The 26,328-nt window shown below is 34.0% G+C and overlaps 2 protein-coding genes across 3 annotated transcripts in view; one reads left to right on the top strand and one right to left on the bottom strand.

Annotated features, from left to right (window-relative positions):
- LOC129238015 (probable ATP-dependent DNA helicase HFM1) overlaps nucleotides 1-26,328 on the bottom strand; it is a 57,479-nt gene that overhangs the window by 19,061 nt on the left and 12,090 nt on the right. The window lies entirely within an intron of this gene.
- Nucleotides 18,924-25,656, top strand: LOC129238016 (uncharacterized). Its single transcript, XM_054873045.1, has 3 exons — nucleotides 18,924-19,273; nucleotides 24,617-24,697; nucleotides 24,764-25,656. The coding sequence occupies exons 1-3, from the start codon at nucleotides 19,169-19,171 to the stop codon at nucleotides 24,884-24,886; spliced, it is 309 nt and encodes a 102-aa protein (XP_054729020.1). The 5' UTR covers nucleotides 18,924-19,168; the 3' UTR covers nucleotides 24,887-25,656.

Here is a 26,328-nt window from a genome sequence, read left to right as displayed (position 1 = left end):
AAATGGAGGGACCTACAGTTTTAAGCCGACTCCGAACTGCAGATATTTTTATGAGGAGCTTTTTCATGACAGAAATACACACGGAGGTTTGCCATTGCCTGCCGAGGGCCGATCGCTATTAGAAAAATGTTTTTCTTAATTTTGGTGTTTCACCGCGACTCGACGTTCTCTCTGTGAGTTGCGAATGGTAGTCACGCACCAACCCATTCGGCTACGGCGGCCGAATGAATGACATAATGTTCCATAATATACTTTCAAATAAAAAACCCACATTAAAAAAATAATAATTTTTTACATAAAGCATTTCAAGTTTTAAACGTGAGATGGTCCATAGTACAAACAGGATTGCATGAATCTCAATTTATTAACTAACTATTAAAATTGAAAAGTGCCAATAAGCGTACATTTATTAAATTCTAAGAAACTCGGAGTGGTTTGCAATTGCCGAAATCGTACTAGTCTTGATCCAGAAATGTGTTTCACTAGTTTAAGTTTTCCCTGCAGGGATGTCGTGATGTGGCGATGTGTTGCCTTAAATGATCTCATGTGCAAGGCATCATCTTGACATTTAAAACGCTCACGATTGCCACCAATTTAAATATCGGTGCAGTGAGGAGTGGTTATTTGAATTCGTACGTATTTATGAATGTGCATATGCATATGTGTACCTTCTAAGTTGACTTGTTGACTTGTTTGACAAAACGCTACAGCTAAAAAATAATAATAATAAATGAAAAACTAACAAAACTGCACCGGGTTGTGGCTGCAAATGGTGTCATCATCTTTTAATTAATTATTTATTGTAAACACTTTTGATATAAACTAATAGATTTAACCGAAAAAGCGTATGGAGGTATTTACATATTTATGTATGTATAAATATATATTTAAAAAATATATTGCATGTTAATTGTAAAAACCGTGTACGAAATGCAAAATTGTTTATATAAATTATTTATTGAAATATAAATGATTTTGAAAAACAAGTTTTGGAAATTTCTAAGCCTCATTAGAGGTCGAGCCCCACTCTCACGTCTTGGGATATTCCGAGCACTGTTAAACATTGATGAGAGAGATGAGAAAACAATCTCGTGGAGATGCTTTGGTTACAGGAAAACAAACATTAGATTTAGCGTATTATAAACTTTTGGGTTGGTGTCGAAATTCTGTATGTACAAAATTCTAAAAACAAAATTCTGCTTTTTAAAAGTCTGCTTTTTAAAATTCTGCTTATTTAAAATTCTGCTTTTTTAAAATTCTGCTTTCTAAAATTCTGCTTTCAAAATTCTCTATTACAAAATTCTGTATTACAAAATTCTATATTAAAATATAATGTTAACAATGTTAAAGAGGTAATGCAATTATTTAATTTATTATTATTATTATTTTTTATTATTATTCGAGATATTAAATAAAAAAAAATAATAATAATAATAATTTTTTCTTCGGTTCCGATAGAATCCACAGTATTTTTGCGTAGAACTCCTTTTCGCGTGGGCGGCCTTCGGCCGAAGAGAAATGAATTAAGTCACACTACATATTTAAAAAGAATTCCAAAAAATATTGTAATTGGCTAAACTAAAATATTGCTATCGCTTAATTATATACATATGTATATTTATGGAATAAATGTTTATTTTGTTACTTCTTGTATGACGAAAATCACAAAATTTGAATAAAGCAGAATTTTTCGCATTAAACATGCAGAATTTTGAAAAAGCAGAATTTTAGAAAGCAGAATTTTAAAAAGCAGAATTTTAGAAAGCAGAATTTTAAAAAGCAGAATTTTAAAAAAGCAGAATTTTAAAAAGCAGAATTTTGAAAAAGCAGAATTTTAGAAAGCAGAATTTTAAAAAGCAGAATTTTAAAAAAGCAGAATTTTGTCACCAAGAATTTTGTAATACAGAATAATGACACGCTCCCTAAACTTTTCAGCTATAGCTTTTTTCTTCTTGACAGATATTATTGTATGAATTAGGTACCTAGTATCACCGCTCCCTCAATAAACTCGCGTAAATAATGCTGTTGTACCACGACGAAATGTCTCTACCACTCGATCATTTGCGCCCAAATTACAACAAAATACCCTAACTAAAAGTGCTCAGACTGTAAGTTTGTGGGCTTGTGAGTAAGTACCACTTCAAAGCCCGCCGTGGGTATGCAGAATCAAATGATAGAAAAGTGACCTCTAAGAACTCCTCACAAGAAAACCTTTCTGCCGTTCAGAAGTGTAGGTTCCTCTATTTGTGAATGAGCATCAAGACACATACGATTATATGGAGGAGGAATTCGGCCCAATACACAACAAAGGATGTACCCGCCAGTTATAAAGGGTCTCTCAAAAGGGTCGAGATGTCAGTAGTGAATAATTTCTTAACAGTACTTTTTTATGTCATATTTGTCAAGTAGAGAGACGTACGATTTTGCACGATAGAACAACGCGTTATACTTCTGCTCAAATATGAACGAGACGGTATCAATAAAATAGTCCGCGGATGGCATATGGCAAAAATAAATTTTTTGTTTTTTGGTAGGACTGTTATAAGCTTACATGGCAAATTTCAGCGTGATATGTCACATAGTTTCTTTTCTGTGCTACTGTAAACAAATCAAGCGCGAGTGTGTTCTTCGAATTTAACGATGGAAATTCAAAGAATTTGTTTGAAATTTTGTTATTCCAACAAGGTAATTATTGCAATTTATTATGAAAATGCTCGATATTTAAGAACAACATATCGTGAATTTCGTGATTTGTTTGGTGGAAATAATCATCCAAATGAGTCAAAGGTTGGTGCAAAAATTCAAGAAACTGGTTCTGTCGTGGATAGGAAAAGGATTGGAAGATCAAAAACTGGACGTTCCATTGAGAATATTGCTGCTGTAGCGCAAAGTGTTGCTGAACAACCTTCAACATGAATATCTCGACGTTCTCAACAATTAGGCATTCATGAATCGTTTGGCGGATTTATCTATAGGCCTGCACACAGTGGACATTTAAATTATGCCATTTTACTCATATAATTGTTAAGAGCCGTATTTTGTGTATAGTGAAACCTGAAGGAATTTAAATTTGTACGTGTTTTACAATAGTTTAAAACAACATGTAAGTGCGACTTTTGAAATATATACATTGAAATACAGTAGGTTCTGTTGTTATGCGGTAGATACGTTCCGCAAGAAACAGCATAAAAAAACAGCATAAAAAAAGCTACTAGCTCTATAGTAAATAAAACTATAGATACGTTTCAAAAGTGCTAAGAACCGCATAAATCTGAAACAATGTAATAAAATCGCATAAAAAAGGGTACTAGTCCCATATTATAACTATAGATACGTTCCATAGACCGCATGAATCTGAAATAATTAAATAAAATCGCATAAACAAAAAATTGTATTTTTGAAAATTATATCTTTATTTAAGAAACGTCAGAATCGAAAAATAAATTTACATCGTCAGAAAGAGAATCAGACAATACCCGCATGTTGCGCATTCGTTTAGGATTTGGCGTAAAATCACTTCCGTCACTTGAGGAAATGTACACGTCTGATCTGGATGGTGATGCAGGCGGTTCCATACTTGTAGGGTTAGCATTTCTGATGTAATCTGTGATGAGTTTATGCTTAGCTGGCTTAGAATCTTGTTTATATGAACAATTCCCGATAGGTCGACATACATTTTGTAGTTTAAAAAAAAACCGCACTATTTCAAAACCGCATAAAAACAGAACCTACTGTATATATAATATATATGTATATTAGGGTGGCCGTTATTATTAAAATTATTAATATATTTTGGGACATCCTCTACATATGTAAAAACCCCTAAAAAACTACCAAATATTAAATTGGAAGCCAATCTGAGTTGAGGTTCCGACTTGAGCCTAAACTTAAGAAAATCGCCGAATGAACGCAAAACAAGTAACAATTTGCAAGTTTTACGAACAGCTGATTAAATTGTTGGCAGCAAAAATTCCAAAAATTAAATATTTTTTCACTTGTGCTACCTCGTATTAAATTAAAAAACGCAAATAAAATGCAAAACAACGACCTTCGGAATCACATAATATCATTTCATCATCGCTGTCAGATGAAGAGCATTCCATTGGCAATTGCAATTTGAAAATTTTAATTCGTGTTTATTTTTACTTTGCGATCGCTGTTATTCTCACTTGCAAATTCTTATAAATAAAAATTTTTCCCGTAAAAACTTGCAACTTCCACTCAAAATGATATGTTATTTCGCTCTCTCATTTTCCCCTACTTTGCAAGTTTTTTGGTACATGAACAGCAAAAGGTGATAATTTGTAACAATTGTTACAAACTATTTGTTTCATGAACAGACCTAATGTTGTGAAAAATGCATCCATATATAATTATATGTGCATATATGTATATTATTATGTTACTACTACAGAATACTGAGCTGGGGGTCAATTCTCGTTCTCGTGAGGTGAAAAAAAAGTTTTCATTTGGGTTTTCACAAACGATAATCGCATAATAAGGAAAATGTTCCGTTTTCACTGTAGCCATAAACTTTTGCAAGTGTGCAATTGAAATTTCAAATGACATTTGTTTGGAAGCTAAAGTAAATTTAAAGAAAATGCGTCGCAAATAATTATTTTGTTTAATTTGGACCAAAAATTTCGTGATGAGGAAAGGTAAGATACAATTTGTTGTAAATTAAATCCTATTTTGAAAATAATTAATATTTATAGGAATTTGTTGATAGTGCTGAGACGCCTACTTCGCGATGGGCAAAATCCGCTAACGATGAGGTTTATTTAGAGGACTTCGAGGAACCTGAAGAACATGTTAGTTCCCCTACAAATATTTCATGCTGTGATATATTAAACATTGCAAAAAGACAGCTTTTACAAATAGGGAGATGACTTTACCTAGAAAATTCAATTATACAATTTATCTTTTTCCAATCGTTTAAAAAAAAAAACGTTTGTTCATAAGCTACAAATATTTAAGCTTGAAATGAAAATACTTGAAAAAAGCTATTTTTCTTTGGTAAGAAATATTAATCATAAATATTAATTATACATATGGAGATGCATACAGTGGTTCCCAGACAAAGAGGTCCAGTGTTCTCTTTTAGAATATTTACTACATTTTTCGAGTAGAATTGTTTTTTCGTAATTGTTGAAGTTAATATATTAGTTGACACCCCCTTAATAAACTACGCACACACCCACAAACAACTTTCCTCACGGCAAAATTACAACATAGCCTGAAAAAGTGAAAGTGAAAAAAGTAGGCTTTGATATTGATTTTTAATTATGAAAACCTGAAAAACTGTTTTTCAAAATATCATAAAAGCTATGACAGTTTTTCAAATAAATACAGAAAAATAATTTGAATTTAATTTATCGCAACGGGTTTTTATTCACAACACTACAACTGTTAACGCAGCTTAGTTGAACAAGAGCATGTAGTAATGTAGTATTAATGGAAACAATCTTTTACGACACCACTACTGGTTTATTAGACACAATAAATAACCGAAATTTACAAACTGCGGCCAATATTGAAGATATTGAAAAAGATTAAAAATAAAATGAAACGAAATTTTTAAATAAAACGAATAGATTGTTAAATAATTTTTACCAAATTTGAACACATGTATTCAAGAAAAACTTGATGAGTGACGTAATGAATAAAAAGCTAAAATAAAATGTAAATTAAAAAATTAAAATGGCAGTTTCATTTAACAATTTAAAAAAGGAGTCGCAAACACAAGAAGATCAAAGATTCGACTTGATATTGACTTTTATATAAGAAGAGTTCATTCTACTACAATAACCATATAAAGCCTAGTTCAACACTTTGCGCTGTTAAAAAAATATCTCAAATTTTCATCAAACTCTTCAATTTTTTAAAAAACATTTTTAGAAACTTTTTGGGTATACAAAGTTTTGTAGACACGCAACTACACTCGCACTTACACGCTTGCCTTATTTTAATTTTTTCCCGGATCGCGAATTGAAAGTGTAATGAAAACGGGAAAAAAACGTTTCATTTCAAGGTTTACACAGAACGAGAATTTACCCCCGCGATACCCAAAGAAAATACGCTAATTATGATATTATATTGGCGATGATACTTCTCCGAATGTAATATATTTAAATGATGAGTCAGTGTTTGCTTAATATAGAAACGAGATGAATATTCCTGCATCGGAATGTGCAAGAAGGGACAACTTTGCCTCGCTTGAGATTTTCATTTAAAAGCAACACTCTCGAGTGATCGAAAATTACCAGATGAATTTCTTAAACTCCAACACAACTTATGCAGCTAGAATGCAATTTTTTTATTGAAAATCGATGGAACCGAAGGCCAGTAGCTAGAACTTTGATATAAATATATAAGCGCATTAATTATTAATTATTTGTTACTATTGCAAATGAATAAAACAAAACAAAAAATTAATTTGTCAGAGTGTCAACTGTCAATCAATATAATATTATGTTTTCCAGCACATTTATGTACGTTTATATGGATATGCTCACATGTCGAAGTGAGTAAATTAACAAATGCGCAAAAATATATGTAAATATTTTTCACAGCACCGCCCAAATTTTTGCGGCTTTTGGTTATGCAAAAATGTTGCTAACCTCATGAATATGCATATTTTCGTCTACTCATATGCTCCCTTTAAAAGCAAATGAGAAAAAAACACTTTACATAGTTCACGTAAATTGGAATAATACCTACTTATAGACACATATGTACGTATGTGATATCTTGTGCCATTGCAATCCTATTGCCTTGTATTTATTACAATGTTGCTGCACTTAACCAACAATAGCAATTTTGGCAAGTCAGCATCTCATCAAAAATAACGGTACATCCCATATGAGTTCATGAATATGGTAAGTTATTTTTTTTACCAATTCCCACTGGTTTTGCCTTCCATTGCCAATTCGCAGCTATGTAGGTACTTTATATGCAGTTTGTGAACTCCACCCTGGTTATTGTTGTTAAATGTTTGCATGAAATTGTTAAAAGTATGAGAACTTCCAATTTGTAATAAATAAATTCAATTTGTTTTTTTTTTCTTTTTCGGTTATCGCTTTTTTTTTTTTTTTTTTTGTAATTTTCAATCGATTATACGAGCTCAGGGCCATTCGGTGAGCTGTATAATTAATGTTTATATTAATGCATGCATAAAATTAAATAAATTGTGAAATATTGTGTGCCCATGTGTTTGAGCCCTGGAAGGCAGTGAAAGGGAAAGGTTTCTCTGTCGTTTCACAAACGTCACTAGAATCTGCCTTAACAAATAGAATTGCGCGTTGGCTTTAAAGCTACTACCAATGAATGGTTGCAACAAGTAGCTGATATGTTTCCCAGAAAAACAACTATTTCGTATATGCATTAGGAATGTCTGTATTCTCAATTATGAAAATACCTCTGAATGACTAGTCGATGTCTTGAACCATCCAAAAGCTACAAATATGAGCAAACAAGAAATGTTGGATATGCAATGATAGACAGTCTGCCTTATCAAGTGCAGGCGTTCAATCAGACAGAAGAACTTCTTCCACCCAAACCGGGTTTTGTTCTACATATTGTTCATATGCATTCATGCCGCAAATAGAAGAATCAAATATCATATTTAATATCACTTTTCATATTTAAAGTAGGCTAGAAAGAGATTTTTTGGGAAAGTCACAAAATTTGTAATACTAACAAGAAGACCGAACGGGCTTCATATCCTGTGCAGTGTTGTAATCATATTAAATGTAACTCAATATTTTTTAGTATAAGAAAAAAGTACTATATACACATTTTTTATCTACATCAGTATTTTGGGTAAAAGTTAATTTTATATGGGGTTGGTGTCGAAATTCTGTCTATACAAAATTCTAAAAACAAAATTCTGCTTTTTAAAATTCTGCTTTCTAAAATTCTGCTTTCAAAATTCTGTATTAAAATACAATGTTAACAATGTTAAAGAGGTAATGTAATTATTTAATTTATTATTATTATTATTTTTTATTATTCGAGATATTAAATAAAAAATAATAATAATAATTTTTTCTTCAGTTTCGATAGAATCCACAGTATTTTTGCGTAGAACTTCTTTTCGCGTGGGCGGCCTTCGGCCGCACTTCAAAAAAATAACCCTCATCAGTCCAACTCCGGCTACGCAATCCACCGTATTTTTGCGTAGAACTCTTCTAAAAAAAGAACGAACAGCTGCGAAGAATTATTAAAATAAGAAATGAATTAAGTCACACTACATATTTAAAAAGAATTGCAAAAAATATTGTAATTGGCTAAACTAAAATATTGTTATCGCTTAAACATATACATATGTATATTTATGAATTAAATGTTTATTTTGTTACTTCTTGTATGACGAAAATCACAAAACTTGAATAAAGCAGAATTTTTCGCATTAAACATGCAGAATTTTGAAAAAGCAGAATTTTAGAAAGCAGAATTTTAGAAAGCAGAATTTTAAAAAGCAGAATTTTAAAAAAGCAGAATTTTAAAAAGCAGAATTTTTTTGCAATTTACAGAATTTTGTCATCCAGAATTTTGTAAAACAGAATAATGGCACGCTCCCTTTTATATGATAAAGCAAGTACAGTCCGCGAAGAAACTAACTTCTACGTTTTGGCTTAATTTGATTTAATTTTTATAAAAATGCTGGGGTACGTACCCCATTAGCATACTAGCTAAAGTCACCTTCGATTAATATATTTTTTCAACTGCAGTGATTGTCAAATATTCAAAGATTTCAGATATTTGTCAGTCCTAAATGAAACAACAGCAACCAGTCACAATTATTCCTTCCGTAAATAAACAGTCAGCTGATTTCCAAAATTTATTTTCATTTTAGCTAATTAGAAAAGTTGATCGAATTAACCGAATAACAAATACAACTTTAGCGAATTCGGTGTGAGAACTAGCAGACATGTAAGTACATACGTACAACTTTATTGCATTATTTTGAAATGTTTAAAATTTGGAACATTCGCAGTGATGTGGGTATAATAATTAAGTATTTTATTATATGTATAACCCACATACTCGTATATACAAATGCTCAAATTTCAAAACGCAACGCATTTACTATTTGCGATTCTACAAGGTCTATATGCAAACATGCTTGCGCATATGAGCATCACTGTAATGCTTAAAGCAAAACATGCCTAGTAATCTACACCTGTGTTCAAAATAATAGTAGCGCGCCGAAGTATGAACTTCTAACTTTTTTTTCAAATATTTAATTTTTTTCTATGTTTTTATAAAGTATGGGGGGTTCTAAAACTAAAACCATAAAACTCAAAGCTCCAAAATTACAAAAATTAACAAATTACAAAAACACACTAAAATATCCAACTTTTTATTCAGAATTTTCGGTGTACAGTTTTATAGCCCAGTTAACATTAATATAACAAAGTGCAAGTTTCAAGTGGCTCAATTTTTTCGTTGAGTTCTGACAATTTTTTTTCGCGGTGATGATGAGCATTTTTTGTCATCTAAAAGAAAAAAAGGAAAGGGCAAACATTGTTAACATCGCATGCAATTGTGCATTGTGAAAAATATATGCGATTTTTTGAGCGACTTCAAACTTAATTGAGTAGGCTATTATCTTGAAATTTTCTTAAGATTCTGATTAAAAAGTTAAAAATTTTGATTACAATTTTTTCAAACTTGTTAAATTTTTGAGAATTTGTACATATTTTGGAGCTTTGAATTATAAAGTTTTTGTTGTATATAAAATTCATAAAAACCTAAAAAAACGAGTTAAATACGAAAGTAATTGAAACCTGGTAATTCGGATTACTATTATTTTGAACACAGGTGTATGGATGTGAAAAAGGGTGTCGTTATCATCTTTACTGTCGCTGACGATATCTGCTGCTGCCGTTGGTACTCGTACCTGCCTGTCAGCCAAAACATCAAATTGGTGAACCAAATTGGGTGAGTGTGTCAGTGAGTGAGCTTGCAACTATTCACGGGAAGCATATGTTGCGGTGGCGCTTGCCGCACAGTGAACACAAAGGAGTGATGAATGAAGGTAGCAAAGTTGGCGCACCACCGAAATGCTGACGGCGAAGCTGAAGTCGACGATGGATTGTTGACGTTAATATGAAAGTATGTATGTAAATATGTACATACATATATATGTACATAACAGATATGCTGGTATATATTTATTATTGTTGTTGCCCTGACGATCGTTGTTTGTGTTGTTGTGGTTGCGGTCGTTTGAACGTGTCGTTGTTGCCGCACCTAAGCACGACTTTGAAGGTTACATGCCGCTGCCGCCGACAATTCTTCAGCACGGTGTGTTACAACATTTTCTGTCAACTACACGCGAGCCCAGCGCTCCTTTTTCTTAAAAGCGTGCGACCTACTGGAAAAGCGGGGGCGCAGGGTGTATCACATCGCGCAAAATGCAGTCAAATAAAAATTGTAGAGGAAAACAGTTTGCTCAGCAATTGAGAAGAAGGCAAACAAAATCAGCTATAAATACCAAAAATACCGAAATTTAAATCTGCTAACGTTTGCGGCTGACCTGGCATAAGAAATCTGTGCGCTGCCACTTTAGGTTACCAGAGAATTTAGAAGATGCCGCTTAGTGACACAGTAAGGCATTGGCAAAGCGCAACGTTAAAAAAATTTATACATATTCTATTATGATGCGATCGATACTTGGTAAGACCTGAGTCGGACACCACGACTCAAGAAGTGTCTTCTGCTTTTTCTTCTTTGGCCATTTGGAGCGACATGCGGTGGTGGCAAATGGGGACCCAAGGCAGGCATGCTGCCAGTCAGTAAGTCAGCCAAGCAACCAAAAATAAATCCACATAAAAAATATTTATCATGGCATTAAAGAGACGCGCGCTGTGAGCATATTTCGCGAATTTACACGGATACAGCATTTTTGCTTTATGTTAAATAAAGAATTGATGGTTGTGACCAACTAAGCACGAGTATTATGCTTGTATTTAGAAAAAAACCAATAAAATATGCGGTGGGACAAAAGAAAAACTAAAACTACAATAAAGTTGCTCAACTTTGTTCACCTTATCATTGTTTCAGCGATATTTCTTGTTGTTCCGTTGCCTTTTTCTGGTTTCTTAGTATATTTGTTGTTGTCCGCCACATCATTGCGGTTAGTTTTCAAAAAGCTACTGGGTATAGTTTATACTACAATAATGGTTCAAACGTCGCTTCTGCCGCATTATTTATATTAATACTAAAATTATTCAAGTACTAATTTTCATACATAAGAATAGGTTATGCAGAGAAACCCCGTAAGCACTTTAAGCTTTGTTCAGTTCTGTCAGCGTATCCCAGGCCCGTAGCTACGATTTTTCTTGGGAACAGCGCGGAGATTTTAAAGTATATGTTCAAGAACTTTTTATACATATTACAACAATCTATCCAACAAACCATGTTATCATTTGGGGCATCCCTTTTGAAAATGCACTCTTTTCTCAAAATAATAATAAGGACAGAATAATATAGGCCCTTGGGCTGCCTACCTTTTTTTAGCGGGGTTAAAATCAAAGTGTCAGAAACATCATAAAAGGCACCGTTGCACCAGTGGTAAGTGGGGCATGCTCCCACTAACACAATAACATTCCTCCTCCTCGACTGGTTTCCACCCTGGAACCGCTGTAAGCATTTCATATAAGTGGCGCCGAGTTTATGTCTATTGACACAAACCGGTACTAGCGTCCAAGGCCCTCTCTTGTGGACGTATGAAGATTTTACGAGAACTATAGTATTTACGAACTATCGTCTTGTCTTCTGTCTGATGTTGTTGAGCGTGATTGATTCAAATGTCAGGGTTTGTCGTCGTGTTGTTCAAAAACTGTTCAACTCCATGCCATACTTCCAACTTTAGCTGCTGCTGCTGCTAGGCCTTGCGCTCTCATTCAATGAATTGAAGTTGTAGCATTATTTTTGCAGTAAACGCTCGAACCATCTCCCACTTAGCACTGGATGAACCGCGTATGAAGTTGATAGGACTAGGTGAGTGTCCCTGCAACGCTATTCGTAGCAAACATAACAGCAAAGCAGGATTCACTTGAGGTGGCTGCGGATATAATCTAAAAGTATGCTCGCGATTGGAACATTTGATTAAATTCTTCCACTAATTATCAGCCTTGGAAGTTCTACCAAAGATGTTTTTTGTGCAAATAGCAATGTGAACTATTAGCAACCCTGTGGGATACTGCCAGTCCAAATACCAAACAGTGTCTTATAAGTTTGAATGTGTTACAGGTACCGGGGTATTGCTATATTGCACTCGGTTTCTTAAAAATCAAAAGATATGTACACTTTTCTCTGTTTTTTAACACGATTTTGAAATAACACGGTCCACTATTAAATTGTTTTATACGAATTTTTCGTTCTTGCATAAATCTCAAAACAAAAATTTATTTTTAAACAAAACGTAATTCCTAAAAGAATGCATTATTAAGTAAATCCTATTTTGTTTTTAAATAATTTTTTATTAAATAAAAAATATAATTTTGAGAAACGAGGATGAAAATCTTTATTTTGACCTTTACGTGTCCATTGCTTCTCTATTTGTATACTGTAACTGTCTAGTTCATAAGTGCCAAATACGACTGTGCGACGTCATTTGAAAAAATTCTAAATTTTCGTATAGGGTAACTAATTTAAACCTCCTTGTAACCACCTTTAAACCACCGAGAAAGCAAAAAACAGTCACTAATAAAAGGCTTTGTTCCAACGAAAAAAACCAACGGAACCGTTAATAATTTAAATAAAACACGGCAAATGTGCTGGACATATCTGGCATATACCTTCTACTCAAATATGAACGAGACGTTATCAAATAAACGGTTGTCTGTAACATTTTTAAGGCGTCTGAAGCCGAAATTTTGTTGGAATAACAAAATCTCAAACAAATTCTTTGAATTTCCATCGTTAAATTCGAAGAACACACTCGAGCTTGACTTGCTTACAGTAGCACAGAAAACAAACTATGTGACATATCACGCTGAAATTTGCCATGTAAGCTTATAACAGTCCTACCAAAAAACAAAAAATTTATTTTTGCCATATGTCACCCGCGGACCGTTTTATTGATAACGTCTCGTTCATATTTGAGCAGAAGTAAACTCATATTCGTAATAAAAGTGCACGTTTGCTACGAAGGAGCAATTAATACACTAATTTAATTTTTTTTATATTATACAATAATAAAAATGAACTGTTTTTGTTTTATAAATACTTTGTAATATAGATTTATTGCACCGTTTTTTGGGAAAATAATTCGAGTTTTTTCATCTTACACGATTTTTTAATGTTGTGAAAAATATTCCCAAATTTATTATATGTCGCATATATATTTTGTAATTGATTTTTTACACGTTTTTCTAAGGAACGTATAAAAACAGAGTTGGTTGTACTACTCTTGGAACTTTCGCAGAAGGCAGGATTTACTGTATTTCAAATATCTATATTGTGCTTATAATTCCTAAATGTCTGAAACGTATTTAACTATCTGAGAAAGCCTGCCTATATATAAGTAAATCCATATTGGCATTGTAAATTAATCCATGGACCAGTAGGGATTCGCTAAAAGCGTATAAAAATAATTAACCTCAACGCTTCCTTTAATTATTTCTCTCCAACACTCCAAGGACCGAATCATAGAAGCTTCTGCGGAAATGGTGAGAGACTTATAAAGTTCGGTTTTTGTTTACTACTCAACTGTTTACTTAGTCCAAAGTAGTATTTGTTAGTCTGAGGGATTATCCTTACAAGGCTGATATTATTATCTGTACCCAAATAAACGAAGCTCCGTACTTCTTCGAAATTAAAACTGTCAACAGTGACGTCTTTTCTTGTCCTAAATCACAAAAGCAGAGCTAATGGCGAGTTTGTTGAGGACGCTTTGCACAAGATAGTATGCCATTATTAATTTATATATATATATATATATGTATTATATATATGGGGCATTCTTTCTCAACGGGGGTCTCCCCCCTGAGTAACGAGTTTCATGCGAATTCATGAGTTTTTTCAAAAATCCGTCCGCCATATTGGATCCGCCATTTTGAAATTTGGAAATCTAACACCAGATTTGTAATCAGCGACCCAAAAAACCCCCGAGTAATATTATACATTTTAATTGGATTTGAGGAGTTTTAAAAAATTAGCCGCCATGTTGTGGCCGCCATCTTGGATTTTAAAATTTTTCATTTTGTATTTTAAAGTAAACTTTATTAGCTAAATTTTGAGACCTCGTACAACTCTTTCCGTTGAAATGAATTTTTTAGTATAGGTTATTAGAATGAATTTAATGAATTTTGATTACATTTTTAGCCATATTAAATGAGCCATCTTCAATTTCGTTTTTGGCCACTCTGTATTGAAAAGTAGATAAAAAGAGCTAAATTTTAAGCCCTATTAGAACTCTCTAGGTCAAAAACATTTTTGGACAGATAGGGGTCTCCCGTTGAGAAAGAATGCCCCATATATATTATATAATTGGAGCGTACACCCTTTCTGGGTATTTGGCCGAGCTCTTCCTCCTATTTGTGGCGTGCGTCTTGATGTTGTTCAACAAATGGAGAGACCTACAGTTTTAAACCGACTCCGAACGGCAGATATTTTTTGTGAAGAGCTTTCTCATGGCAGAAATACAATCGGAGGTTTGCCATTGCCTGCCGAGGGGCGACCGCTATTAGAAAAACATTTTTCTTCACTTTGGTGTTTCACCGAGACTCGAACCTACGATCTCTCTAAATTCCGAATAGTACTCACACACCAGCCCATTCAGCTACGGCGGCCGCCATTATTAACTTACTACATAGTAAATGAGTACTGGGTTGCATATGCATGTAAATGCATACATACATTTATTTACTTATGCGTGTGTATGTGTGCATGTATGTTTGTTTGGCTTTGAAACGATTCTCCAATGCTTCAATAGCATTTAAAATTAATAATTACTTCGCACACAACACCAATGACCATACTAACAACACAACAACAAATATAAAGGTAACCATAATCAAACTAAATGGCAAATAGATAGTTGACATTTGGGAATCTCAAGTTGGCCAAATAGAATTGCACCGCATCGTATCGAACGGCGTCGCAGCAACCAGTGAGATGTATCCAAAAGCGTGAATATGTATGTATGTAGGTACATATATTTGTAGCATGAACATGTACCACAATTGAGCATATAAGAGTGTATGTAAAGAGGTGCAGTGACACATTGGTGCATCCATAGAACATCAACTAAGCGCCACGTGCCTGAATCTCTACTTTAAAACGAAATATGTATGTATATGTAATAAGTTCTTAACGGTATCAAGACCAACCGAGTTTTGTTAATGTATGGGCATATATCAGCTAATGTGTATGCCGGTATTCTGCATATATGGCGATCAAGGTCAGAACGCGATGCAACAAGTAAAATAAAGAGTTGCAATACATTTAAATAAAATTCCAATCAGGGAAATATTTAGAACAAGATACAGCACTGATGGCAAACAAACGCTCAGAAACACCAACAAGCAGATTTAATTTTATTCAAGGTGAATTCGAAGCGGATTTAGTGTTTTTAGCATTCTGCGGACATCAAGCTTCATAGAAGATATAATAACCTCCACGAATTTCAAGATTATAAAGCATTTACCTTTCAAGGTTGGATGAGTAGGTCTTAACAAAACTTTAATATAATCGACTTGGTTTAGTTTATCCGCGAAGCCAATAAGTTCAACAAATTTCTAACAATCAGATTACCATAGAACACTGGCATGATTTGTTAATTTTTCAAATCTTATTTGGGATTAAAGTAAACATAAAACATGACAATTTCTCAAACGCCTCAAATAAACTCACTAGGCGCAAAATTAGAGACTTACAAAGCAAAAGCCAGTTCGTGTTCCATGTAATACAGAAGAAAAGAAAGACTTCCAAGATACAAAGCAATGATAATATGATATGAAACCTTATTCTGGCTAGCAGTAATTGCAATAGCCGAGTTGTATACAAAATGCACCGAATTTCATCCCAAAAAATGCTCATTCTTGTAACACATACACGAAAGAGTTTTATATAATATTATATTATTTACAAATATGACACAAAAGCTGCGAAACAACTACCCAGCGACCGTAATCAATTATGAATTTTATTAAAGAAATAACAGTTTAAGATTTTATTTTAAAATTTTACAATTTGAGATCAATAATAATAATAACTTCCCGAGTTGTTTTGTATTGTTCCAAAAATACAGTCATACAACGAATTAAATTTGTTTGATCAAATATAAAACTAATTTTTCGAGTGTTATTTTTTCGCTCAGAAATATTGATTATATCTAGTGTTTTTTTTTTACCAGAAATAATGATTATTTTTTAAGTTTCATGTATTTCATTAAATATAATGCTTATTATTTTAATAAACAAAAACAACTCATTTTTTATCCGTTATAAGCTGATCGAAAAACTCAAAACGGAATAAATCACCTAAACTCTCTTTAACTCAAATCACTTTACTTCACCTCACCTCAATTCACCTTCACATCTGTAGTGAATATAAAGGGTGGTTAAGTTTCAAGGGCCGGTGTTGATTTTGAATAAAATAGATTTTTTTAGGAAATTATTGTCATTTCTCTTTATTATGATAACATTGGTAAGGCGATTACGTATGGAACAAAATATCGGCCAAATGGCCCCCGCGGCCTCGGCGGCACACCTCAATACGCTGATCCAAATTTTCGATGACGCTGAGGCATAATTGAGGTTTTATACCGTTAATGTGCCGAATTATCTCATCTTTTAGCTCTTGAATTGTTACTGGCTTATCGACGTACACCTTTTCTTTCAAATAACCCCAAAGAAAGAAGGCCAACGGTGTCGTTGACGTTTAGGTGTGGTTCACATTCAACATCGGCCCTTGAAATTTAACCACCCTTTACATATATTATATAATTGGTGGGCACTTCTTTTAAAAGGTGCTTGACCGTCTTCCCTCCTTCAATTTGTGGTGTGCGTATTCTTGTTATCCTACAAATGAAGAAACCTAAGATTTTTTTGAGAAGCTTCTTTATGGCGGAAATGCATATCAACGCTACGTATTAGAAAAAACTTGCTTCTATATTATACTTTTATGTTCCACGGCCTCCGTGTGGCTTTCGGTCCCTAACCTACCGAATGGTAGCGGGAATCACTACTCGGCTATGGCAGTCCTTAGCTGAATTTTAATCTTACTACGCGTCGTTACCATATCGTAGATACACCTACAGTAATAGTAATATACTTCATTCATTTTAACATTTCTCGCTGTTAAAAGACTTTTAGGCTACACTCGCTATGAGGAAGTAAAGGGGCTAAATTCCTCTCGCTAATAAACGATGAAATACTGTGGACGGCTGCGTGTTCCACGTCTGTGTGGCATCCAATGAAGTATGAGTTTACACAGTGTGTCAGGTGGCAGAGAAAGTGTTCAACACTCTGCACTTCCCCTCGTGCCTGCAGTTGACACATAAGTCTTTAGAGGAAAACTCCATATGCTTCCCGTGTGTTGGCCTTCACCAGTGCCCGGTGATGCACCAACTACTGTACTCGCTGTTAAAAACTGAAGCCTCAACTTCCAATTGGATAAACTTTAGCAGAACAAAAGTCGCAGTTTTGACCGAATTTTGAATTTTCATATCAAGAAATAAATGTCGTTGAAGATTTGTATATGGATTTAAATGGATAAGATGGCTAACATTTTCATTTGAAATATGGTATGATAAATTATATAAGAGAAACTATTTTCCCTTCACCTCACATATACAAGTATAATTCACTCCGTTTATGAAAATGGTGTACACCTTGCAGTGACGGATAAGCAATTGAATCTTAACGAAAATATCCTTACATACAAACACTTATATTTGTATATATGTATATGTAAGTACAGAGGCATGTACGTACATATTTTCTTATCAAGTTTTCTAATAAATCAAACGCAAACAACATTTCAAATAGATTCATGTAAAAACAAAGGCAATAAAAATAGTCAATGCTCATCTATGGAGGTAAAAATTGAATGTACATCACACATACATCTACATGTATATTTACACATACACATATACGAACTTATAGGATTCTGCTCATACTAAGCAAGCAACCAATTGATTAACATATTAAAATATTCTAGTCATATGAATCAATGCACAATGGCCAGCACATGAGCATCGGTAAGAGTAGCTTACTTATACCATTTGAGCGAGCATTCTTAGAGTGCTGAAGGTGCAAGAGTTTGCCAGTTAAAGGCGCCTAGCCACTGAAGTTTAGCTGACCAAAACCATAGCAAAGCAAAAAGCTGGCAAAGTAGTTAGCAACAACAATAATAATTTCAACTAAAACTACTGTGAGCAAAACTCCATAGCTAACGTGCATGTATGTATGTATGCATTCAAATATATGCACGTACATATGTATGTAGGAGGATGAGGTTGGGGAATACTTCTGCAGCAATAACAATGTTAAAACCATCATCAATAGCAACAAAGTAATCCAACTTAAATGTAGACCCGCAGAGGAGTACAGACGTGATAGGTTTTGCGGATCGAGTGCAATCCCCAGTCAAACCGATGTATATGTGTATGTTCATGCAATAGATTGGGCCATTGTTATGGATGCGGCATAGCAGTTGAACCTCACTGCAACAAGAACGACTACACTAATAACAAAACCGACAGTGTTAGAAGCGAAGTGGCGAGTGTATCATCACCGGCTTTTGGTGGCTTCTGTTGTTGCCGTCGTCATCGCCGTCACCGCTGCCGCCGCAGCCGCAGCAACTGCCACCACTACTACTGTAGCTTCTCCTCAACACCTTTGACCTATACGATGCGCGGCACATTTGCACCAACCTCTCATATAAAAGACAAATGCAACGGCTCGAACTGTCAGTACGATTTAAAAGCGTCTCGAGTACGAATACGGATAGGCAATAAAAAGTGAACGAAAGAGTGAAGTAGTGAATCGACACTCACACTCGTACTTTAGTGCTACAGACGCAGTTAGAAGTAGTGGAAACCGCGATTGCAGCGACGGAGGATCTATTATAGAGTCAAGAAGCAAAAATTAAAAAAACTAACTCAAACGCGACGATCGTTAAAAGGATAAAAGCACAGGGATAAAAAATGGAAATTTTATCAGTCAGAGTGTCGTATATCGCGTTGGCTGTGCTGATTGCTTGTGTGCTGATGGTAGAAGCACGACCACAGGCGCCGGAACAGCCCGAGCCGGTAATTTCATAGGCTTAATATGCATACATATTAATACATACATACATACTTGATCAAATCATTCATATATGAGTAAATTGCACACAAATAACAACAAATTTAAGAACGAAACTGACATTTCGTGCTGGCAACAATTAATTTAAAAGCGCGATTGCAAAGTGAATTAAGTACATACCTACTCGTACTCGTATTGTTTTGAGCAATAACTACAGCGAGTAAGCGCCAGAAAATTTAGCAAAATTACGCTGTCAACATTTACTTATTAGCTTACAGCCAAAGTTAATTATGTATTAGCATTAGCAGGGCTGCGCTCAATTAAACATAGATCCAATAGTTAGAAAAATGTGCAACAAAAAAAAGATAAATCCGAAGTTTAAAAAAGTCAAGTATAAAAAATCTATTTTCTTATTATCGAACCATGGACAAGTGAACCTGGCGTACGGTTCTGGAAATTTAGTTAAAACATATTAGAGTACCTTATGAAAAAAATGTTTTAACCTGTAAACAAAAAATATAGTGTTTTATTCTTCCTTCTACCTTATATATTAAATTCCTCAAATATTATAAAAACAAAAAAAATTACACATTTCGCATTAACAGTATGAAAAATGTTATTAATCGAAATCAAAAAGCGCCTTAGGCAGATTCGCTCATTTCCTGAAAGGCTGTTACTATCCAAAGTTTTCAATTCACTATGGATCCTTCAGTGAAAGGAACGACATATTTTTATCTAATGAGATACTGTTAATAAATATCAGCATGAAGTTGTTACACAGCATAAAATAAGAGCTTGTGGTCATTTCTGCATAATATATTTGTATACCCTTTTTGGGTATTTAGCCGAGCTCCTCCTCCTTTGTCGTGTGCGTCTTGATGTTGTTCCACAAATGGCGGCCACCGTAGCCGAATAGATTGGTGCGAGACTACCATTCGGAAGGCAATGGCAAAACCTCCGAGTGTATTTCTACCATGAAAAAGCTCCTCATAAAAAAATATCTGCCTTTCGGAGTCGGTTTGAAACTGTAAGTCCCTCCATTTGTGGTCATTTCTGCATGGTTAGCTAAAAAATGTGTTTTGATTGTGACACTTTTGGAGAAAATGAGCAAGATACATATCGAGATATCGGTATTTAATACCTATATATCGATATGGGTATTTCCTGCATAAGATCGTGTCTCTTGATCATTCGTATCCGATATCAATCCCAATAATTGTTTATTATGCAGACAATTTGTGCAACGATATCTTCGAGTGATATCAAATTCTGGCTGCAATGGCGCCACCGAAAAGTAAAGAATCACCTAAAGTCATATAATCACTCTTATTTTCCGAATAGCGAGTTTTAACAGCGTAAAGTATCGATTCTTTTTTTTTCGATACATATATATGTAATTAGCGCTTACACCCTTTATTGGATGTTTAGCTGAGTTCCTCCTCCTATTTTTGGTGAGCATCTTAATGTGTTTCCACACATGAATGACCTACAATTTTAAGCCGATTCCGAACGGTAGATGAATTTTGATAAGAAACGTTTTCATAACAGAAATTTACACGGAGCTTTGCCATTGCCTGCCGAGGAACGACCGCTATTAGCTTTTCGTGGAGGTTTGATCCCGGGCACGATCGAATGGGAGTCACGCACCAACCCATTGGGCTACCACGGCTTTCGACACCAATACAAACAAAGATTAAACAGATATAGATATTAGTATCGATTCTCACCTTTGATATGATACATCATTTGATACTAATATCGATATTTTTTTTAGTAACGCATCATCACAAGCGATATATTAATTTTTTTTTTCTTGTTTTATTCTAGCAAAAATTTCACCTTTTCTACTTTTGCTTTTCATATACTCACATTTGCGGTAATCATGTTTTTTTTGTCTTTTAATGTGAAGTCGAGAGCTTCGCCGGAGGGGATTCGCTAAGAGCTTTTAGGTTAGAAAAATGAAAGCTTGAGAAAGAACTCATCGTAAATGAATCTGACGAATGAATTTAAGTTAAAATCTCTCCAAAAGAGCGCAACCATTGTGGTTCTTATACTAGTTTTCAGTTATTTTATTATTAATTTCTCAAATCAGAGAATTTTCACAAAAGTGTCTGATGTTGTCTCTTTTTAGACAAATCCGAAATTATTATCATATACCAGTATATGCATTTACTTAAAAGAACAACCTTTAGCCATTATTATATTTATTACAAAGAGTAAACATGGGAATAAATCAAATGTGTATTGTACATAGTAGTAATAGTGAGAACTGTTCTTTAAAAAAGCATTTAATCATTAAAATGTAGTGAGAATCAAAACGTATATTTTTTTTTAACTTACACCACGTTTAAGCAACTCTTCAGATTAAGTAATTTTTAAATCCCGTTCAAGTCATATATAGAAACGATAGAAATAGCTAAGTTATGCTGTAAGGAGATCTTTCTTGATTCGATGAAGGGAGATAAATATATATGTATATTTAATTATCGGAGGAGTTTGGCCTTTGTTAGGAATTTAGCTCTGTTTATTCTTCAAATTTGCATTACGTTTTCTGGTGTCTTATAAAAGAATATACCTACATTTTTAAGCCGCCACCGAATTGTAGATTTTTAACTTTAAAACGTCAGAAATACATGCAAGTTTGCCATTGTTTAGAGCAGCTAAAAAATTAAATTTATTACATAAAATAAGTAAGATAGATGTTGGCTAAAAAAAAATAAATAATTGGCGCGTACACTTCTGTTAGGTGTTTGGCCGAGCTCCTCCTCCTATTTGTGGTGTGCGTCTTGATGTTGTTCCACAAATGGAGGGACCTACAGTTTCAAGCCGACTCCGAACGGCAGATATTTTTATGAGGAGCTTTTTCATGGCAGAAATACACTCGGAGGTTTGCCATTGCCTGCCGAGGGGCGACAGCTATTAGAAAAATGTTTTTATTAATTTTGCTTTCACCGAGATTCGAACCAACGACCTCTCTGTTGGCTATATGTTTCAAAATTTTCTAATTATGGTCAAATTAGTTAAATTATTAAAATGAATCCGTTTGATGTTATCAGGATGTTGATATGCGTCTGCATTTACGTATGATTTAACATGATTTTTATCAATTATATTATGTTAATTTCAATTTTTTTTATTTAGTCTGGGGCAACCATACCCATATCATTGCAGGCTACTAAAACTTCTTAAGAATAAATTAGAATGATTATAAAAGCAATTAAATTAAGTAGGATTATTACAAAGATAAAACATTAAAGTATTACGAGAAGCCTACCTTGAAAAGCAAAGTCTAAGGAATTAAAGAAGGAATTTAATTCAGCAAGCGTTTTCTTAATTGGAACATTCGTGCCTTTAGACAGTCTTACTTAAGCCGATACGCAAAATAGTGAAGTGTGGGAGACTTATATTTGGAACATTAAAATTAACTGTTTAGAGAGGTGTTAAAATTAACTCAAACCAGAAGAAATGGGTTGGCAGTTTATTCATAAATATTTTTTTCTAAAATTTTTCTACAAATAGCAAGAGTATGAAAATGGGTGATCTCTGAACAATTATTGCAACAGTTTATATAGAGAACTCCATCGAATTCTATTAAGTATAACCTTTGGTAATTGTAGTCCAGCATCACAGAAGTATGTATACCCACAAAAAATTATGGTCCGATTGGTCTGCTGTTATTGTTGTCGCATTTTTTACACTTGATCTAATAAGCCTGAAAATAGGAAGCTGTAGAGGCTGTAACATCCAATTCCATATTTTAAAGAAATGTTGCACTCTTAACTTTAAATATCCATTTGCAGCAAGGTAAACTTCAAAATAATTTTCTTGCATATGAGATACGGCAATTCACATTAGCTTGTAATTACTGAAGAAGAATTAATCACCCTGTCGGAAAATTTATAATTCTTACAAATGGTGTCGACGTCAATCATATTTGATACTTGTAAACTAAGCAGCTGTCGTATAGGAACAGACAAGCAATGGACCCCTAAAGGTCAAAATAAAGACTTCCATTACTAAAACTGTGTTTTTTTCTTATTTCATAAAAAAAAATTTCAAAACCAAAATTGGATGATAACACATAGGTATGTATATGTACTTATGCATATATGTAATTTTTGTTTTTAATTATTTTATGTGAACCTATTTTTGTTTAACATACATTCAGGTTTTCCATACTGGCTTTTCTGCGAACTATTGGCCTTATCGTCGCCGGGACTTGCGAAAGCAAACAGCACCAATAAAGTTGGCCAATTTGACAACTTTTCTTTCATTTAACCCTTATTGGGTTTCTGGTTAAGAAATTCTAATAGCAAAATAAATTAAAGTCAATTCGAGGCATAGACAGCTTCGTTTGTATAGACATAGTTTTACTTATGCACCCTTTAACAACAATCCTGCTCATCTTTCAAGAAATTCAGAGTCAGTGGAATATAGAATAATATAATAAAAATCACTATATCGATATAAAATCACTCAGAATTTAACCACTCTACATTCGCCAGCAGTGGAGAAAAACCGCCCCCTACGTCAGATGTGGCCAGGATCTCTCCGAAACGTTTAATACCAAACTAGGTTTCAAACAGGCTAATTCTTTTATATAATTTCTTCAAAACTATATTATAAGCAATGGTTCAGTTATATGACTTCTAAACTAAAGAGGTAGGAGTAGAATACTTAAATACAAGGCAAAATACATTTCTACAGCCCTCAAACAAGCAGCCAAAGCATGCACTAATTTGTGTTCGTTTCTAATTTAAATGAAACTCTCCCAAAAAAGCATTCCTTGGGTAATAACCAAATGATTAGAAAAGTCAACATTTATATATAAGCCAAGGTGAATAATGTAGAAGCTACAAGGCGGAGCAAAATTAAACACCCTACTGGCAGTAAAATTCTGCCCGCTCATTTCACGTGTATCACACACTCGTCCAATCAGTCGTTGTTCAAACGCTGTCATGACCCATTAACGTCAGCGAATCAGCTGATTCTTTAAAGTTCGCTGAAAGCCCGTCAACGCTCGGAAATCTTCTCACCACACCTCTGTAATCTTTTCGCCATGCTATATGAAGGCATCCATATAATTCAACGAATTACAATCCAATGGTTTCATTGGCGAGGTAAACGTTCTAATGCTTTTGGTATAATTCTGACCGTTGCATTTTCTAATGTCAGATAAAATGGTGTAGATGATTAAAGTGTAATTTAAGAAGAAACATTTTTCACATAAAAAGTGAAGTTAACTACTGGAAAAATGTATTTAAAACGACAACTTGTTGCGCCAGATAAAATCTAAATCTACATATTAATGGAATGTATTTGAACTATTTATTATTTTTCCTTTTCAGTATGAATACCAATACGAGGTTAAGGATCCTGAGAAAGAATTATTCTTCAACAAAAATGAGGCGGGTGATGCTGCGGGAAAAGTAAGTTTGCTCCATTAGTTTCTATGAAATAGAAACTTAATTACGAAAACTTGAAAAACTTGATAGGTTTCTGGCCAATATTCCGTATGGCTACCAGATGGACGCCTAATGACCGTTGCCTACACAGTAGAGGGAGAGAATGGTTTCGTTCCCAAAGTGTCGTTTGACACAACTAATCCACTGGGTTAAGGCACTCATAAGACCCACAAGAAACGCATGGCTAGATAAAATTCCTTTCAAGGGCAGCAATCAAATGGAAAATGATAACAAGAGTGGTGATGGAACCTACAGGTCAAAGGTTAAGAATGAGAAAATAAATAAAAATTTAGTTAATGTTTAGCTAAAAATTTATGCAGACGCATAGCGAAATTTGCATATTTAAGAAAGCAACAACACACACAGACACTTAGCACATATGCATATACACAAAGATAGGTACGCACACACGCAAATGCTAAAAAGATACAGGGGACTTACAAATAATGATTCAACGAAAGGCTTGTGCAGCAACAGCAACAACTATGAAACAACGTCAACATCTTCTTCGCTAATAATAAGGAATTAACTTATTTATGGCGAACATTGTAAATAAAATGTCTATGTACATATATATTTCACTTATTGCCTATATGTATGTACATATGTACATATATTTATATACATATTCTATAATACTTTAACTTCTTTGCTTTAGGTAAATGATGCCTTCAACCCTACTGTACTTTTATATGTATATATTACGATTATTTTGTTATTTTATACTATCATATTTTATATTAAATGTACATCATCTTCTTCGCTTTATGCGCTGAAAGCGTTCACTATGTACCTTTTGATAATACGTAAATTAAAAAAAAAACACAAATATTGATATTTGTTACGGTTATATACAAATTTATGTATAACAAGCAAATGGAAAATGGCTCAATCTTAAAATAATAAATGATTTATAGTTAAAAGAGAACCAAAACAAAGTGTTTGAGAGGATGCAGAAAATATAAAAGGTGATGCAAAATTAATCATCCTATCTGAAAATTTATAATTTTTGTTAACATCTCACGTCAATCATACCAGAGCTTTTGCATCAGAAAGCTGCCGCATACAAACATGCAAGCAATGGAGCGTGTTAGGGGCAAAATTCAATTTTTCGTTACTCAAAACCCTTCTTTTTTTATTTATTAGGTGCGCAAATATGATGAAAATACAACTTTATTCTGAAAAAATTGTGATTAGTGAATCATTGAAAGTATTGCCCATCGCTGGCTACTACTTTTTCCCGTCTTTCTGATAGATCTCGTATACCGTCGCGGAAAAACTATTCATCTTTTGAGGCTATCCACGGATCCAGCCATTTTTTGATGTCTTCATATGAATGGAACTGCTGGTCAACTAGGCGCAATATCTGGAGAATATGGCGGGTGGGGTAGGATTTCCCATTTCAGTGTTTCCAGGCAGGTTTTAACGGGTTTGGCCGAGCGTTGTTATGCTGTAGAACCACTTTTTCATGCCTCTCCGCGTATTGCGGCTGCTTCTCGCTCAGTGCTCGGCTCAATCGCATCAATTAAAGTCGATACCGATCCCGAGTGATGGTTTCGCTTGGTTTTAACAGTTCATAATAAATAACACCAACT

This window comes from Anastrepha obliqua, chromosome 2, assembly GCF_027943255.1.
Source record: "Anastrepha obliqua isolate idAnaObli1 chromosome 2, idAnaObli1_1.0, whole genome shotgun sequence".
In the NCBI taxonomy this organism is placed as follows: Eukaryota; Metazoa; Arthropoda; class Insecta; order Diptera; family Tephritidae; genus Anastrepha; species Anastrepha obliqua.
Note: the sequence above shows the minus strand (reverse complement) of the source record. Positions and strands in the feature narration are given on the sequence as shown.

Bases quoted from the DNA above. Each gene is read 5' to 3' on its own strand.
- LOC129238016 (XM_054873045.1), top strand. From the start codon at position 19,169: ATGGAAATTTTATCAGTCAGAGTGTCGTATATCGCGTTGGCTGTGCTG. The intron at 19,274-24,616 runs GTAATTTCATAG...TTTCCTTTTCAG, and splicing joins CGCCGGAACAGCCCGAGCCG to TATGAATACCAATACGAGGT. The intron at 24,698-24,763 runs GTAAGTTTGCTC...AAAACTTGATAG, and splicing joins CGGGTGATGCTGCGGGAAAA to GTTTCTGGCCAATATTCCGT.